The sequence below is a fragment of the Chlorocebus sabaeus genome, chromosome 2 (genome assembly GCF_047675955.1).
Source record: "Chlorocebus sabaeus isolate Y175 chromosome 2, mChlSab1.0.hap1, whole genome shotgun sequence".
Classification (NCBI taxonomy): Eukaryota; Metazoa; Chordata; class Mammalia; order Primates; family Cercopithecidae; genus Chlorocebus; species Chlorocebus sabaeus.
Window position 1 is genome coordinate 64,779,950 of NC_132905.1, and position 15,609 is coordinate 64,795,558.

General features: G+C 45.3%; 1 protein-coding gene across 4 annotated transcripts in view; it reads right to left on the reverse strand.

Annotated features, from left to right (window-relative positions):
* Nucleotides 1–15,609, reverse strand: part of SYNDIG1 (synapse differentiation inducing 1) — a 195,665-nt gene that overhangs the window by 116,177 nt on the left and 63,879 nt on the right. For all 4 annotated transcript variants that reach the window (XM_073009105.1, XM_073009111.1, XM_073009110.1 and 1 more), the window contains exon 2: nt 7,325–7,882. In XM_073009105.1, the coding sequence (XP_072865206.1) occupies nt 7,325–7,804 (480 nt within the window). In that variant the 5' untranslated portion in view covers nt 7,805–7,882. The remainder of the gene's footprint in view (nt 1–7,324; nt 7,883–15,609) is intronic.

Here is a 15,609-nt window from a genome sequence, read left to right on the forward strand (position 1 = left end):
CTCCAGTCCCACAATGGGTTTGAGCAGCAACAGAACAGGCGAGCCACACCCATCAAACATCCTGCAAGGGGAATCAGGGAACTCTCCCATTTCAGCACCGCAGGATACTATTCAGCCATAAAAAAATAATGAAATTATGTCATTTGCAGCAAACATGGATGAAACTGGAGGACATTATGTTAAGTGAAGTAAGTCAGGAGGGAAAGTTTAGCACTGCATGTTCCACCCGTGGAAACTAAAAGGAGTTGATTTCAAAGAAGTAAAAGTAGAAGGAAGAATAGTAGAGGGTAGGCAGAGTAGGAGGAAGGGAGAGATAAGAAGAGATGTATTAAAACATACAAAATTACTGCTAGATATGAATAAGTTCCTGTGTTCTACAGCACTGTAGCATGAAAACAGTTAAAAATATATTATACAGTTGCAAATAGTTAAAAGGAGGTTATTGAATGTTCCTAACAGAAAGCAATGATCAATGTTTGAGTTAATGAATATGCTAATTACCTCGATCTGCTCACCAAGTTATATGTACCAAAACATCACTATATATCCCACAAATATGAATATCCTATTTATTGTCAATTAAAAAATAAAATAAAAATAAAATAAAAAACCTTCTTCAACAAAGAAGTGACAAAGGGAACTTCCTATACCTGATTAAGAGTGTCGATAAAGAACTACAACAAACATCATCTTTCATCATGAAAGCTAACAGCTTTCCCCTAAGATCAGGAGCAAGGCAAAAATGTTCGTTCACTTACACTCAACAATGTGTTTGAGGTTCTGGCCAGTGCTATGAGGTAAACAAACAAATGAGCAAAACAAAACCCCCAAATTTTCCTCTACCCAAATCAGCACCTCAAATCTCTCTGGAGATACTAAAAATAATTTTCAAAATGTTGTCTATTATTTTCTGAATTCTTTCTGTTTCCTCTGGGTCAACTGTTCTATTTGTTGTTGTTCTGTCTCATTCATGCTTTTGGGTTTTCTTCAAATGCGTGCTGAGTCCTCGCCCCTCTTTCCATGCTTATGAATGAAGTATATGTAAGTGCTCTATTGCAGTTACAGAATTCTGTGTCCTCCAACCCTTTCAAGTTTTTACATGAGAAGACAGACTGGAAGGCCTTGGAAAGCTTGATGGCGAGCTCCCAGACGTGAGGTCCTGGTGCCGTCTCTTCCTGCTTTGTCTGTGGACTCTGGCATAATGCTGAAACAGAAGTTTACTGGAACACATTTTTCCCCCTAATGTAGAAAGAACAGTGTCATGAGGAGACAAAGTCTAAAGTGAGCAGATCTGTCTCAGATCCAAGGATTGACAGCAGAGCCATGTGTGTGATCTTGGAAACACCCCAAGTTTCTGTCTCCCCACGTGTAGGAGGAGGACAGCACCATGACCCATCCCCAAGCACTTTGAGGACTCGATGGCCGAGTGCACTCGCAGGTCCTGGCAGAAAAGTTGCTCCACTGATGAGCGTTCCCTTCTCCCTTCTTCCTTCAGTGAAGAAAAGGCACAGCCCCGGTGGGCACTGCTTCTAGCAGGTGACTGCCATGTACTCCAGGTCTGAAAGATTTAAGGTTTTGCATTGCCACAGGTAAATGCCATTCAACATCTGGTCACCATCTCTAAGGAAGGAGGGTGGTCAGGCCTCTGTACCCGGACTCCAGTCACTTCATTTCATGGCTGTAAACTCAAACTGTATATTTTGTAGCCCTGCTTCATTACTTGTCCCTGAAATCTCTCTGAGTTTATCTGTGTGAAAGGAGAAGTCGTTTCCCACTGCTGGTGTTCCCTGAGACAGCACTTTTTAGCTACTGGCTGGGAAGTAAATGAAGCAGTGTTCACATACCTGGGAAGAGGCCTGGGCTGTGGGACATTAGGCCCAATTATCACTACCCAGAGTGTCCTGAGGGCACCCCCACAGGATGCCTGTCTTGTCACCCTGAGCGCAGTGGCACTAGATAATGAGCGGGACCTCTGCACTCCTGCAAAGGCCCAGAGGCGCCCCTACATCTCCCTGTCTAATGTCAAGCCATGCTCTACTTCGTGACTTAAAGTGGAGCAGGACAGATCATAAACACTTGCTGAATGGTTGAGAACCTCCCATAAATATTCTCAGTTAGTCATAGAACCTGTTCCTGGTACTACCACAACCTTGAAGGTAAACAGTACACTCCACATGCCCTTGCAAACCATGTGTCAGACAGGCCGACCTCTTCGGACCTTGGGAGGCTCCTTCATAAATGCCAGGGATGCACCTGTCTTGGGAAAGTGATTGAGGAAAACACAGCCAGCCACCCAGTGCCCAGGAGCTCCAGCAAGGGAAGCCCCGCTCAGAACCAGGGCAACGAGGGGGCCCTGCTCTGACCCAGGACAATGAGAAGGCCCCACTCCGAACCAGGGCAGTGGCTTTCTGAAAACGGCACTCTCTGGGAAACAGCATCCATTTGCTGTAAACCAAGTGAAGCTATGCAATACTCAAAGAAGTTAAAAATCACATTTTTTTCTTTTTTTTCTGAGTAGAACTGCCTTCTAGAAAGAGCTCAGATCAATATTCACTGTTCTTTTGTTTCAGTAGTTGTCATTCTGTTCAATTAGATGATCTGAAAAAAAAAATGATGCCAAAAGTCTACGGTTTTTGGCTCTGTGGTTGCAGTACTGGCACCCAATTTGTTATCACTTCCCTATATCGTGACCTTAAGCAATCCTTTCCACACTGACTGAGCTTGGCTGTGTGACTTGCTCTGGTCAATGAGATAGTAACATGCAGGACACAGGCACATACTTGACAAGCCCTTGCACAGTGGGCTCTACCTCTCTGGCTGCTACACAATGAAGCCTGGGACAGGATGGGTGACTGCTGGGTGATGCAGTCACCTCTCTTACGGCAGCCAGCAGCCTCTGGCTGCCCAACCCATCACAACTAGCTATGGAAAAGTGAGTGAGCCCACGTGAGACTAGCAGAACAATCACCCAGCTGAGCCCAGCTCAATTGTCTACCCTCAGAAATCATAAACTAAAGAAAGAGTTGTTAAGGCACTATGTTGTGGGGGTGATTTGTTATGCAGCAAATGCTTACCAATACATGACCCTTTATTATTTAATGGAATGGAGAAAAGAGTAAACCAAAGAACAGCTACTGCATGTTCAATGACACTTCCAAACAGTCATTAGTATTTTGTTATTTACAGAATAATAGAATAAAAAGCACCATAGCTATACTGTAAGAATGTTTCTGAGAAAATATCTTTGTTTTCAGAGAAAAGGGACCAAGTTAACCACTGTGGTGAGGCTCTGAAATCCTCCTCAGCATCCTGAGCCGCATACAGAAGCAACAGCAGCTGTAATGTGTCTCCATCCCTTCCGCTCAGAGCCTGTGGGAGGGCCATTTCTTGGTCCAGGTGAGCTCCTTGGATGTCGACCAGAAAGTCTCACTAAAGTGCCTAAGAGGCAGCTCGATTTGTAAACAACTGGCTGTTCCTTTGATGTTACTTTAGGAGTGCCTTTTGTGGCCAAGGTATAAATGCCAACATGCTCCATCTTACGTTATAGTCAAAAGTCACTAGAAATATTAATACAGAGCAGGCACCGTTATTATGACTAAAGATTCTCATTACTGTATTATTAAAAGAATTCTTTCTGATGGACTTCCACTTTTGCTGCTAGATCAGAGGAGCAGGACTGGGTGGGAAAGTTACCTCCCAAGAAGTATACTATACTACTTGTCAGAGCCTTGAATCTACTAAGACAGAAAGTCTGTGTCTGCCTCCACCCACTTCCTAGTTTTTATTTAAAACATTGTCTCTGAGTAGATTTCAGACCCTTATAGGGTTCCAAAAGCACATCTATTACCTGCTGAAGCCACTGTGTGAAAAATCATTGCAATAAAATGGATTCAGTAATGGATTGACAAAAATATGGATTCAGATATACTATAAATTTTTTTAAATTGCATTAAAATATTGGTTGTGTTTATGTGCAAGCTCCATCAGAAGCCCACGTGAGTCTTCAAGAAGGATAAACAATTCTTTTGAATGCAGTCCATTGTGAAGTACCAGGAGGGAGGCTAACTGAGGACTAAGAAGATTTGCTGCTCACCTGCTCTCCTCCCACCTGCTCCCCTCCCACCTGCTCCCCTCCCACCTGCTCCCCTCCCACCTGCTCCTCTCCCACCTGTTCCCCTCCCACCTGCTCTCCTCCCACCTTCTCTCCTCCCATTGACCTTGGCAGAGTGTAGTTATTCAAGAGAAGTGCATGAATGCAATTGGGGTGGGGGGGAACGCACAAGGGTGAGAAAGAAATGATGGAGACATTCAAATGTCCTTTCCAATCTAGTTGGTTTCAATCAACCATCCCAAGCTTTCTATCACTGGGGCATATTGTGTCCTGGAGGGGATTTTCCAAAAACCCTTAAGAAAGCTGAAAATCCTCTGCCAGCCAGTTTGGCCCCCTGGGGGCTTGGGAACATCTCTGATCCCTTCCTTTCTACCATCGCATCTCCATTAACCACAAATTTCACCTTTTAGATATTTCTTCACCATTTCTAATGCTGTCCTTATCCTCTCACCTGCCCTTTTGACAAGCCCCCCAAAAGAGGCAGGGGGCACATCCAGTTTGGTCCTAGCCCCAGGCTGCCTCCCCTCTTGCCTCCATCTCCTCTACCTCCTTGTCCCACTCCTGGCCAGAGCAGCTCCTGAAAACACAGATCAAGATCTGACCACAGCCCTTCTGCATGAGACCCTTCCATGGACCTGCATGGTCATGTGCAGGTGCCAAGGCCTCCTCCTGCAATGCCCAGGTCCTCCACATGACATCCTGCTCACTTTGTGTTGCCTTGTGGATTAAATGTTGGCGTATTCTGGCTCTTGGTTACTCTAACAAATCTATTTAGGCTCCCCAGCAACACTGCCTGTGTGGTGGGGCACAGCAGTGACCCTGAAGCAGAGGGGACAGATGCTCTGGGTGGGGCCTGGCTCTCCAGGCTCCAGGCCCACCCCTCCCAGGGCTTCTTCTTGACTCTTTGGTGGGTCCCTTCTGTCTCACACACATCTGAGTTTGTGACTCTGCATAAATACAGTCTCCCTTAGGTGGCTGATAAGGTCCTTGCTGATGGTACCCCCCTCCCTCTCCAACCTGTCTCCTCCCCATCCTCCCCATAGGCCTCCGCATTTCTGACCAGTTCCTCTTCCCTGCAGATCTCTGGAGCTGCTGCCTCTGTGCTCCCCAGGTCCTCTTGGACTGGAATTTCTCTGCCAGCTCCCCTCAAGCCTCCTCTTACTCATCCTCAAGATATAGCCAGGGGAGGGCTCCTGCCTGTGTGATGGCTTCTGAACCCTGCATTGAGCTCAGGGCCCTAGCCCCTCTTCAGAGCTGATGAGGTATTCCGTCCCCATAACTCCTGGAGCTGCGTTTTCGTGCATTCGCTTCCCTAATTCCACTCCATGCGGGTCGGGCAGTATTTATTCATACTTTGCTGCCAGCAAAGCCCTCAGATCTTGGAAAACAGTAGACAGGGGCAGAGGCTTCTGAACAGAAACCAAGCATGCTCCCAACTTTCCACAGCTGCATTGTGAGCACCCTCCCTTCACAGGTGTCACCAGAGGGCATTAGGACCTCCGCAGATGCCCAGGCATCACGTCTTGGTCCTCTTCCATGCTACGACTCTCCACTCCCTGCCAGTGGGCTTCCCAGGCTCCACTGGCTGGGGCTGCACCGAAGTTTCCCTCTCCATTTCTGATCCTCCCTCCTGACTAAAGCCGGATCTCTTGGCTCCTGGTTCTCACTGAGGTCTCCAATCCTGATCCTCTGGGCTCCTTGGCCTGTCACTCCCTTGCAATTTCTCCAGCCTTTCTATCAAGCATGGGTCCCATGGTTGTGGGACTGATTCGGCTCCAAACTTCCTCCCTCTTGCTTTCTCCTGCCTCCTCCACCTTCCAGGCAGAGTACACCTTGCCAAGAGAGCCTCACCTGCTAAAGATGGTCCCACACGGCTGGAGAAAGTCACGGAGCCCTGGGTCTGACCAGATCTTCACACGAACTCATACTGCAGCTGGGCAGTTTCTCCAGGAGTCTTTTCTAGAATGGGCACTTCCCCCAGTTCACTGCTCTAGACTGTCTGCAATCTCCTCACACCCCAAGAGCTTCTCTGGCTGTGCTGATACTCAGCCAACATGAACCCCTCTTTTCCTTTCTCTTCAACCCACAGCGCTTGAAAGTTTCCCTTACCCCACCCTTCTGTTCTCTCCCAGGCCAGCATGCGGACTTCTTCTGAGAGACCAGCTTTCACACATACATGCTTGGAGTACAGCTCCTGCCTCCCCAAGACCACTCCCCAGCTGCCGGCCGCGATCCTGAATTTTCCATTCTGAACATTTCCTCTCTACTTACGAAAATGTTCTCACCTACCTTAGGGAAAACCGGACATCCCTTCCTTCCCCCTTTGGCCACACACTGCCTCTGAAGGTCGGACCTGTTCGGCGGTTTCCTCCCCCACCAAACTGACGGAAAGCCTGGCCCAAGTCTCCCTGACATCGAGTCCTGGGAAAACATCCCTGGCCTCACTGTGGCCGAAAGTCTTGGAGCGCATGGGCAGCAAACCGCTAGTCCATGGCCTACAGCAGCTGCTCTCACCCTGTCACCCAGTGCTGCCCTGGGGGGCCAGTGTGCCACATACCCAGCAACCACTGTGCCTACCATGCTATATCCAATGTGCAATGTGCACATCTCTGTGCATGTAATTCCAATGCTGTCACCTGCCCTCCGGTCCTCTAAAAAAGTCAGCTTATCTTCCCTTCAGGCTATCAGTACCTACACTTTCTTCTAGGATGGTTCAGCTGTATCAACAATCTCTCAGTAGTAACTGTGGAATGCAAAGTCAAGGACCCACAGGTGACAGCAGAAACACCTCCCAAAGTGTCCCGCATCCAGTACATTTCCAGCTTCATGTGGCTCTGGGATCAAGCATTCCTCCCTCCTCTTGTCAATGACCTCTCTGTCTCATGGGATGAGGGACAGCAGGGAAAACTGATGTACCCACCAGCACTGTCTTCTGCAGCCCCATCTGACAGCCATTACCTGGGGTCATCTCATACCAGAATCACTGCTGAAGCGTCCCTGGTTTTCTGTTAATCTAAGTCTTTCCTCTCCTTCTATCTTCCACAAGCATTCAAGAGTGAAGGGCACCAAGACTGCCTTTGGTTTCTGCATTTTTGCACACTAGTTTCGTTCCCTAATTTCTGGGCTACAGTGTATAGGCATTCATGGCTCCTGCCCACCCTAGAATCCCCATCACACATTCCTAGAGGGCCTCTGACAAATACATCCTCTGACCTCCAGCTCCTGGAACTCCTCCTCCTCCTCCACATCGTAGGACAGGGTATGGATTTTTATGTCATCAGCTGAGAGGTCGATGAACTTCCCATCAGGATACTCGAGGCTGTCTTTGGTGGGCGATCGGTCCTCGATGAAGGTGGTCTCGCAGCAGTCGGTGGTCACACCGTCCCCCCAGGAACGCAGCACGCCCTCTGAATAGAGGATGATGTTGGGCCTGTAGCGGGATTCCACCGACTGCTGCAGGGTGTTGGGGTCCAGCAGCTGCTGCACCGGCTCACTCCTGCTGCTGTCCAGGCTGGCCGGCACTGTGCTGGCCCCCACCCGGTGGCTCTGGTACTGGGGCGCTGGGTAAACAGACACCAGACCATCTCTGCTCTCAGTCATCAAGTTTCTGGTGTTAATTAAGCCATTCCGCTTACCAGCATCACTGATTTTACTGTGCACCAGCATGCTCTTCTGTTCAATGATGCCATCCATGGTCCTCTTTCTCTGGCTAGGCGTCAGGCTGGCGGGCTGGGCACGTAGGTCACACTTGTCTCAGGGAACCCATTTCTCCTGGAGGAGGAGAAAACAGCGATGAGACAAGAGAATCACACTTAAAAACAAGCTAATCACCCAGACCCACATTGTTTCAGACTGTACCAATCAGCTGATAAACACATAGTAACTGTGAGAGTTAGACAAAATGCAGTCCTACCTATTCAGTGAATGTTAAAAAGGATCTGTCGGGGTGGCTAGCCAGAGGTAGCAGAAACTGATTACCTGAATCTCTATAAAGTCTCTGCTTCCAAATGAAGGAGACTGCAGGAGCTGGCTCCCTTGCAGCCTAGAGGAACCTTTGATTGCTAGCAGACATCCTGAAACCCACGGGTAAACCCAATCACATTAGCATCCAACAAGTCCATAGGAAAACATAACTGCAAATCTGTAATGGGGATTAGCTCTTCCCAGGTACATGGCTATTCATTCAAGCAGGAAATTATGTGATTGCAATAATCCCTACTTAGTGATGATCTTGAGGCGTCAAGTCCCAAACACGAATCTGCTACTGAGGCATCTTGAGATAGGCACAGCTTGGTCTCTTAGGGTGCTCTCTACAGTTTGCCACTCAGAATTTGCTGAGAACCGGCAGCATCAGCACCAGCTGGGAGCTTGTTGGAAATGCAGAATCTTGAGTAGCACCTGCATCTACTAAATCAGAATCTGCATTTTAACATGACCCCAGCTGATGAGTCTGCACATTAAAGCTGAGGAGGTGCTGGGCTACAGTGTATAGTGCAAGTTTTGGCCTGCTGAACAAGTTGGCTTGATTTTACAACCAATTATTTACCAAATTTTAAAATGTACTCAAATTGTATCAAACTATTTTTTACAGAACAACTTTTGTCATATTGAAGTGAATTTTTTTCAACTTTGAATATCATAAATTATGATACATATGCATGAAAGGGATCAAAATTAGTGAAATTTTATTTTTGTCATTGCCGCATCCTACGATATCTCTTTCAACACAGGCTGGTTTGTCATATATATTGTCTTTGCTTCATAATTCCCATTAACTCATTTCCTTCCATGTTTGCTGGTACCCACTCCCACCTGCTTAGAGCGTTTCCCTGGGCCTCAGTTCATCCACTCAGAGATGAAACTGGGTTGATGGGAGGAGAGAGAATGCCTCTGATGAGGCTGCCATCTGGGGTTATCCACATGACTCTGCACCAATGCACTCTGGAGTCTTGCCCCAGAACGGTGCTACTGTTCCTCCAATTCCCTCTATAACTTTTGTGGGATTTTTAAAAAAAATTTTCTCAGTTGATGATATTCAGAACCAGTAGCTACAGAGATGAAAGCCTCCTGACTGACCCTTTATTTCTGCATGAGCAGTCTCTGCTATGTCTAAGATACTCCCTTCTCTTGACCAAATGCTTTCTGGGCTGCATCAACCACTGAGTTCCCCGTGTCATCTTCTTATAAGACTTGGAGTCTGGTTTTGAGCTTGGCAGAGCTTTAAATGCATCACTGGCCAATCATGCCCCACCTGCTTCTTTATCGAGGAAGGCAGCTAGAGGAGGAGACCAGATGAAGAGGGGCCTCTGTGGCCTTGCATTTGAGTTCCTAGTTCTTAGTCTCTTCATCACCATTGTAAGAACTCTCCTGGGGAGTTACTAACATGCACACCTAACCATGAGTTGGGGTGAATATCAGGTGAATGGGAAAATTGAGGCATCGTGAAAGGAAAATAAAAGTCAGAAAGTAGGTATGCAACATATTCTATACAAATTTTTTGTTATTTTATATATATATATATATATATATATATTTTTTTTACTTGGAGACTGTCACAGTATAAAGAACACTTTACTAAGAGTCAGGAGGCCGGGGATTCAGCCCTAGTTTTGCTACTAAATATCTGACTGTGGGCAAGTGGCTTATGAAAGTGGAATTCTTGCTTGAGCAAGAAAAGCTTTCAGGTCCCTTTCAGCTCTATGATATTTTACATCTTAGTCCAAGAGTTCTAGGGTTTTATGGCAATAGATAAGAGATTTTTCACAAAATGGCTTCAGTGGTGAATTGTAGCAAACACTTAAAGAACTAATACCAGTCCTTCTCAAACTTTTCCAAAAAAACTGAAGAGGAGAGAACACTTCCTAAGTCATTCCATGAGGTCAGCATTACTGATACCAAAGCCAGACAAGACACCAGAGGAACATTACAGACTCATATCCCTTATGAACACTGATGTAAAACGCCCAACAAAAATACTACTAAACTGAATTAAGTGGCATATTAAAGGAATCATATACCATGATCAAGTGAGATTTATTTCTGGAATGCAAGGAGGGTTAAAATTATGAAAATCAATCACTGTAATACTCCACATTAACAGAATGGAAGACAAAGATATACTATTATCTCAACTGACATAGAAAAAGAATTTAATGCTTTTCTACTAAGCATTAAATGCTTTCTGGAAAAGCATTGATGCTTTTCTCTTTCATGATAAAAACATGAAACAAACTAGGAATAGAAAGAAATTACCTCAACAAAATAAAAGCTATATTTGAAGAAATCCACAGTGAACATCATACTCAATGGTGAAAGCACCCATAAGATCAAGAACAAGGCAAAGATGCTCACTTTTCCCACTTTTATTGAACACTGTACTAAAAGTTGTAGCCAGAGAAATTAGGCAAGAACAAAAAATAAAAGGCACCTAATTGGAAAAGAAGAAGTATGATCTCATATATAGAAAACCCTAAAAATTCCATAAAAAATCTGTTAGAACTAATAAATGAAGTGAGCAAAGTAGCAGGATAAATGTTAACACACAAAAATCAGCTGCATTTCTATACACTAACAATGAAGAATCTGAAAAGAAATTTTAAAAATTCATTTACAGTGGCATCAAAAAGAACACAATACTTCAGAATTAACTGAACCAACGAGGTGAAAGACTGGTACAATGAAGTCATCAAAACATTGCCGAGGCAGTGGGTGGTGGGTCATGCCTGTAATCCCAGCTCTTTGGGAGGCTGAAGTGAGCAGATCACTTGAGATCAGGATTTCAAAACCAGCCTGGCCAACATCATGGTGAAACCCCATCTCTACTAAAAATACAAAAATTAGCTGGGTGTGGTGGCGGGCGCCTGTAATCCCAGCTACTGATGAGGCTGAGGCAGAAGAATTTCTTGAACACAGGAGGCAGAGGTTGCAGTGAGCTGAGATCATGCCACTGCACTCCAGCCTCGGTGACAGAGCAAGACTCCATCTCAAAAAAAAAAAAAAAAAAAACTGCTGAAAGAAATTAAGGAAGACATGAATAAATGGGAAGAGATTCCATATTCATGCATTGGGAACATTGATATTGCTAGAATGTCAATACTACCCAAAGTTATCGATAGATTCAGTGTGATCAGTAGCAAAATCCCAACAATGTTGTCTGCAGAAACAGAAAAACCCATTCTAACATTCACATGGAATCTCAAGGAGCACAGGCTGGACTTAGAACAAAGTAGGAGTACTGACACCTGCTGATTTTAAGACTTACTACAATGGCACTAGAATCAAACGTGTGATATGGCATAAATACACATATATGGACCAAGTGAATAAAATAGAGAGCCCAGAAATAAACCTTTGCTTATACAATCAAATGATTTTTGACAAGGGTGCCAACACCATTAAATAAGGAAAGGACTTTTTTTCCAACAAATGGTGCTAAAAAATTGGATATCCACATGAAAAAGAATGAAGTTGAACCCTTACCTAATACCATATTCAAAAACCAATCCCAAATAAATTAGTCACCTAAATGTAAAATCTAAAACCATAAAACTCTTAGAAGAAAACAGGGCAAAAGCTTCATGACATTGGACTTGTCAGTGATCTCTTGGACGTGAGACCAAAAGCAAAGGCAACAAAAGAAAAAACAAGTTGGACTTCACAACAATTTAGAAATTTTTGTGCATCAATAGACAGTACCAACAGAGTAAGAAATTAAGCCACAGAATGGGAGAAAACATTTGCAAATCATGTATCTAATAAGGAATTAATACCCAGGATATATAGAGAATGGCTAAAACTCAACAACAGCAAAATCTGATTCAAAAATTGGCAAAGGACTAGAATAGACATTTCTCCAAAGAAGATATACAGATGGCCAATAAGCCCATGAAAAGATGCTCAACATCACTAATAATGGGAAATGAAAATCAAAACTGCATGTGAGAGATGACCTCATACTCACTGGGATGGCTACTGTTTAAAAAAAAAAAAAAACAGAAAATAACAAGTGTTGGTGAGGATGTGAAAAAACTGGAATCCTTGTGCACTGCTGGTGGGAATGAAAAATGGTTCAGTCGCTTTGGAAAACAGTATGGCAGTTCCTCAAATAATTAAAAATAGAATTACTATATGGTCCAGAAATTCCACTTCTGGATATATACCAAAAGGAGTTGAAAACAGGGTCTTGAGGAGATATTTGCATGCCATGTTCATAGCAGTATTATTCATAATAGTTGAAATGTGAAAGCATCCCAAGTGTCTGCGGATGAATGGATAAGCAAAATGTGCTATCTACATTCAATGGAGTATTGCTCAGCCTTAAAAAGGGAAGGGAATTCTGATATAGGCCACAGCATGGATGGACCTTGAGGACATTATTCTAAGCGAAATAAGCTACTCACATAAAGACATATGCTGTAGGATTCCATCAATATGAGGTACTTAGAGTCATCAAAAGTACTCAAAAGTCACCAGAAGTGTGGTTTCCAGGGGATGGGAGTGGTGTGAGGAGTTATTATTTAATAGGTGTGGAAGGAAAAGGGATATAGAGATAGACGGTGGTGACGCTTACACATTATAACTGTACTTAATACCACCAAACTGTACACTTAAAAATTAAGTTGGTAAATTTTATGCTAACATAATAAAAATTAGAAAAACTCAATTAAACTGAACTAAAATCAAACATAAAAAGAAGAGCTATCTATGTGGAGATTCATGCTAAAGTATTTAAAGATGAAATAAAAGATGCACAGTCTGGGACTTTTTAAAAATCATCTGGATTGGAAGGAGAAGTGCACACCATACCAAGAAAACAAGACTGTGGGCTGACCACTGATCATCTCAGTTGGAATTCTCATCTGAAATTCAGTGACAGTAGAAAGTCAAGGAACCACAGGTGATGGCTAAAACACCTTCCAAAGTGTCCCCTCCAAGTACATTTCCAGCCTCGTGTGGCTCTAGGATCACGCATCCCTCTTTTATCTTGCCAATGACCTCTCTGTCTCATGGGATGCGGGACAGCAGGGATCCCCGATGAACCCACCAGCACTGCCATCTGGAGCCCATCTGACAGCCATTACCTCGGGTCATCTCTGACCATCTTTGATCACTGAAGGAGGAGTGTATACCATACTGAGAAAACAAGACTGGCAGCAGGAGTGATGAATGAAGGTATGTTGTATACCATACAGGGAAAACAAGACTGGCTGTGGGTTGACCACTGAAGGACGAGTATATACCATACAGGGAAAACAAGACTGGCTGTGGGCTGACCACTGAAGGAGGAGTGTATACCATACAGGGAAAACAAGACTGGCTGTGGGTTGACCACTGAAGGATGAGTATATACCATACAGGGAAAACAAGACTGGCTGTGGGCTGACTACTGAAGGAGGAATGTATACCATACTGAGAAAACAAGACTGGTTGTGGGCTGACCACTGAAGGAGGAGTGTATATCATACTGAGAAAACAAGACTAGCTATGGGCTGACCACTGAAGGAGGAGTGTATCATACAGGGAAAACAAGACTGGCTGTGGGCTGACCACTGAAGGAGGAGTGTATATCATACAGGGAAAACAAGACTGGCTATGGGTTGACCACTGAAGGAAGAGTGTATCATACAGGGAAAACAAGACTGGCTGTGGGCTGACCACTGAAGGAGGAGTGTATACCATACAGGGAAAACAAGACTGGCTGTGGGTTGACCACTGAAGGAGCAGTGTATACCATACAGGGAAAACAAGACTGTCTGTGGGTTGACCACTGGAGGAGGAGTATATACCATACAGGGAAAACAAGACTAGCTAGGGAAAACAAGACTAGCTGTGGGCTGACCACTGAAGGAGGAGTGTATATCATACTGAGAAAACAAGGCTGGCTGTGAGCTGATCACTGAAGGAGGAGTGTATATCATACTGAGAAAACAAGGCTGGCTGTGGGGTGACCACCAAAGTTGGCTGATGGGTGCACATACATGATCCATTATACAATCCTCTCTCCTTTCGTGTGTGTTTGAAATTTTCTGTAATAGAGAGGTTTGAAGAAATCAACAGGTTAAGCTGTGCAGGGGAGGTGTTCCAGGCAGAGGCAGCAGCGTAGGTAGTGTTTGGGAAGCAGAGGAGGAGACCAGAGAGATAAAGTTAGGAGGGCGGGTCTCATTTAGAGTCTCTTAGTAAGCAACAGGCTTGTGGAAGAAAGGCTTAAGTGGGATGTGATCATCAGAGAGGCAGTTCAGGCAGATGGATGTGTGAACAGCATGAAGAATGGGTACAAGGAGAAGCACAATAAGCATTGGCGATGTGGACAACTGACAAACACGGGGTCCTCTACTGCTCAACGGGCTTTTGGGCAATAAGAAGGGTGTGATGCCCTGCAGGAAACTTTGGGGTCCATGATCCAAGAGAGCCCCAATGATGGTTCCCTGCTTTGTGTATTGTATTTGAAAAATGGGTCATGAAGGGCATCCCACTCATCCTGCAGCTGGAGGATTCCACATTCAGCAGCTCAGACCACAGGGTCCTCCCTGCGGGACATGAGGGCCTGCGACCGTGCTGGCAGTAGGAGTAGCGAATGAAAGTGTGCTGGGGCTCTCACTTGACCCTCTCAGGTACAGCCACTCCTCCAGGCTGCGTGTGGAATGCTGTTCAGCTTGGCTCACCTGAGTAAGCAGTAAGCACCTTCAAAACCTGGAGGATATTTAGGAAGGGCACACCCGGTTTCTAACACAGAGGTGGCTGTAGTGCCTGAGGCTATCTCCAATATGCCCAGGGAGAGCTCCCGGCCAGACAGACGGGGCGCTTCTTAGTGCCTTGAAGGAGCTGGCCCAGGGAGGTGGGTCTCCTGAGTGGGGTGGCACTGACACATTCAGCAGGGTCTTTCTTGCTTGGAGAGTGTTTGAGGAACACAGCAAGACTCAGGCTGCCCAACTCCTCCCTGCCTCTGGAGACAAATGTCCATTCAGAATTGGCCTTTGAGTGCGCTGACACCCACAGGGATGTGGCTACCCACTAATTTCACTCGTGGCCATGCTCAGACATTGCCTCTTTTTGGAGCAGAGTTGGTCATCCGGGCTCCCATGCTGCCCAGCTCAGGCCTGGGTGACAGCACGGCCATGCCCCTCTGGTTCTGCTGGGAACAAGGCATCGCAGCTGCACTGCAGGCTCTCCCATCACAGCCATGATCTCAACCATCCTTGCAGTTCTGACGATGCATCCTGGACAATTCACCTGTTCCACTAGCACTTGATGACTAACGAAGTGATGTTTTGCTAACAGCAGCCACAAATGAATCCTAAAATGTGTGTGTCAAGAACTTCATTGATGAAAACAAAACATGACTCTTCATCAATGAAGAAAAATTACTTGTTTAAGTCAGTACCCCAGTGAAAGTTGTCAGAATCAAAATGGAGTCAGTAACGTTAAGAAAACCCTGACAAATAGAGCCAGGGGAGGCCATGAAGAGAGGGTTCTCATGCTTGTATGCTTAATAACAAAAC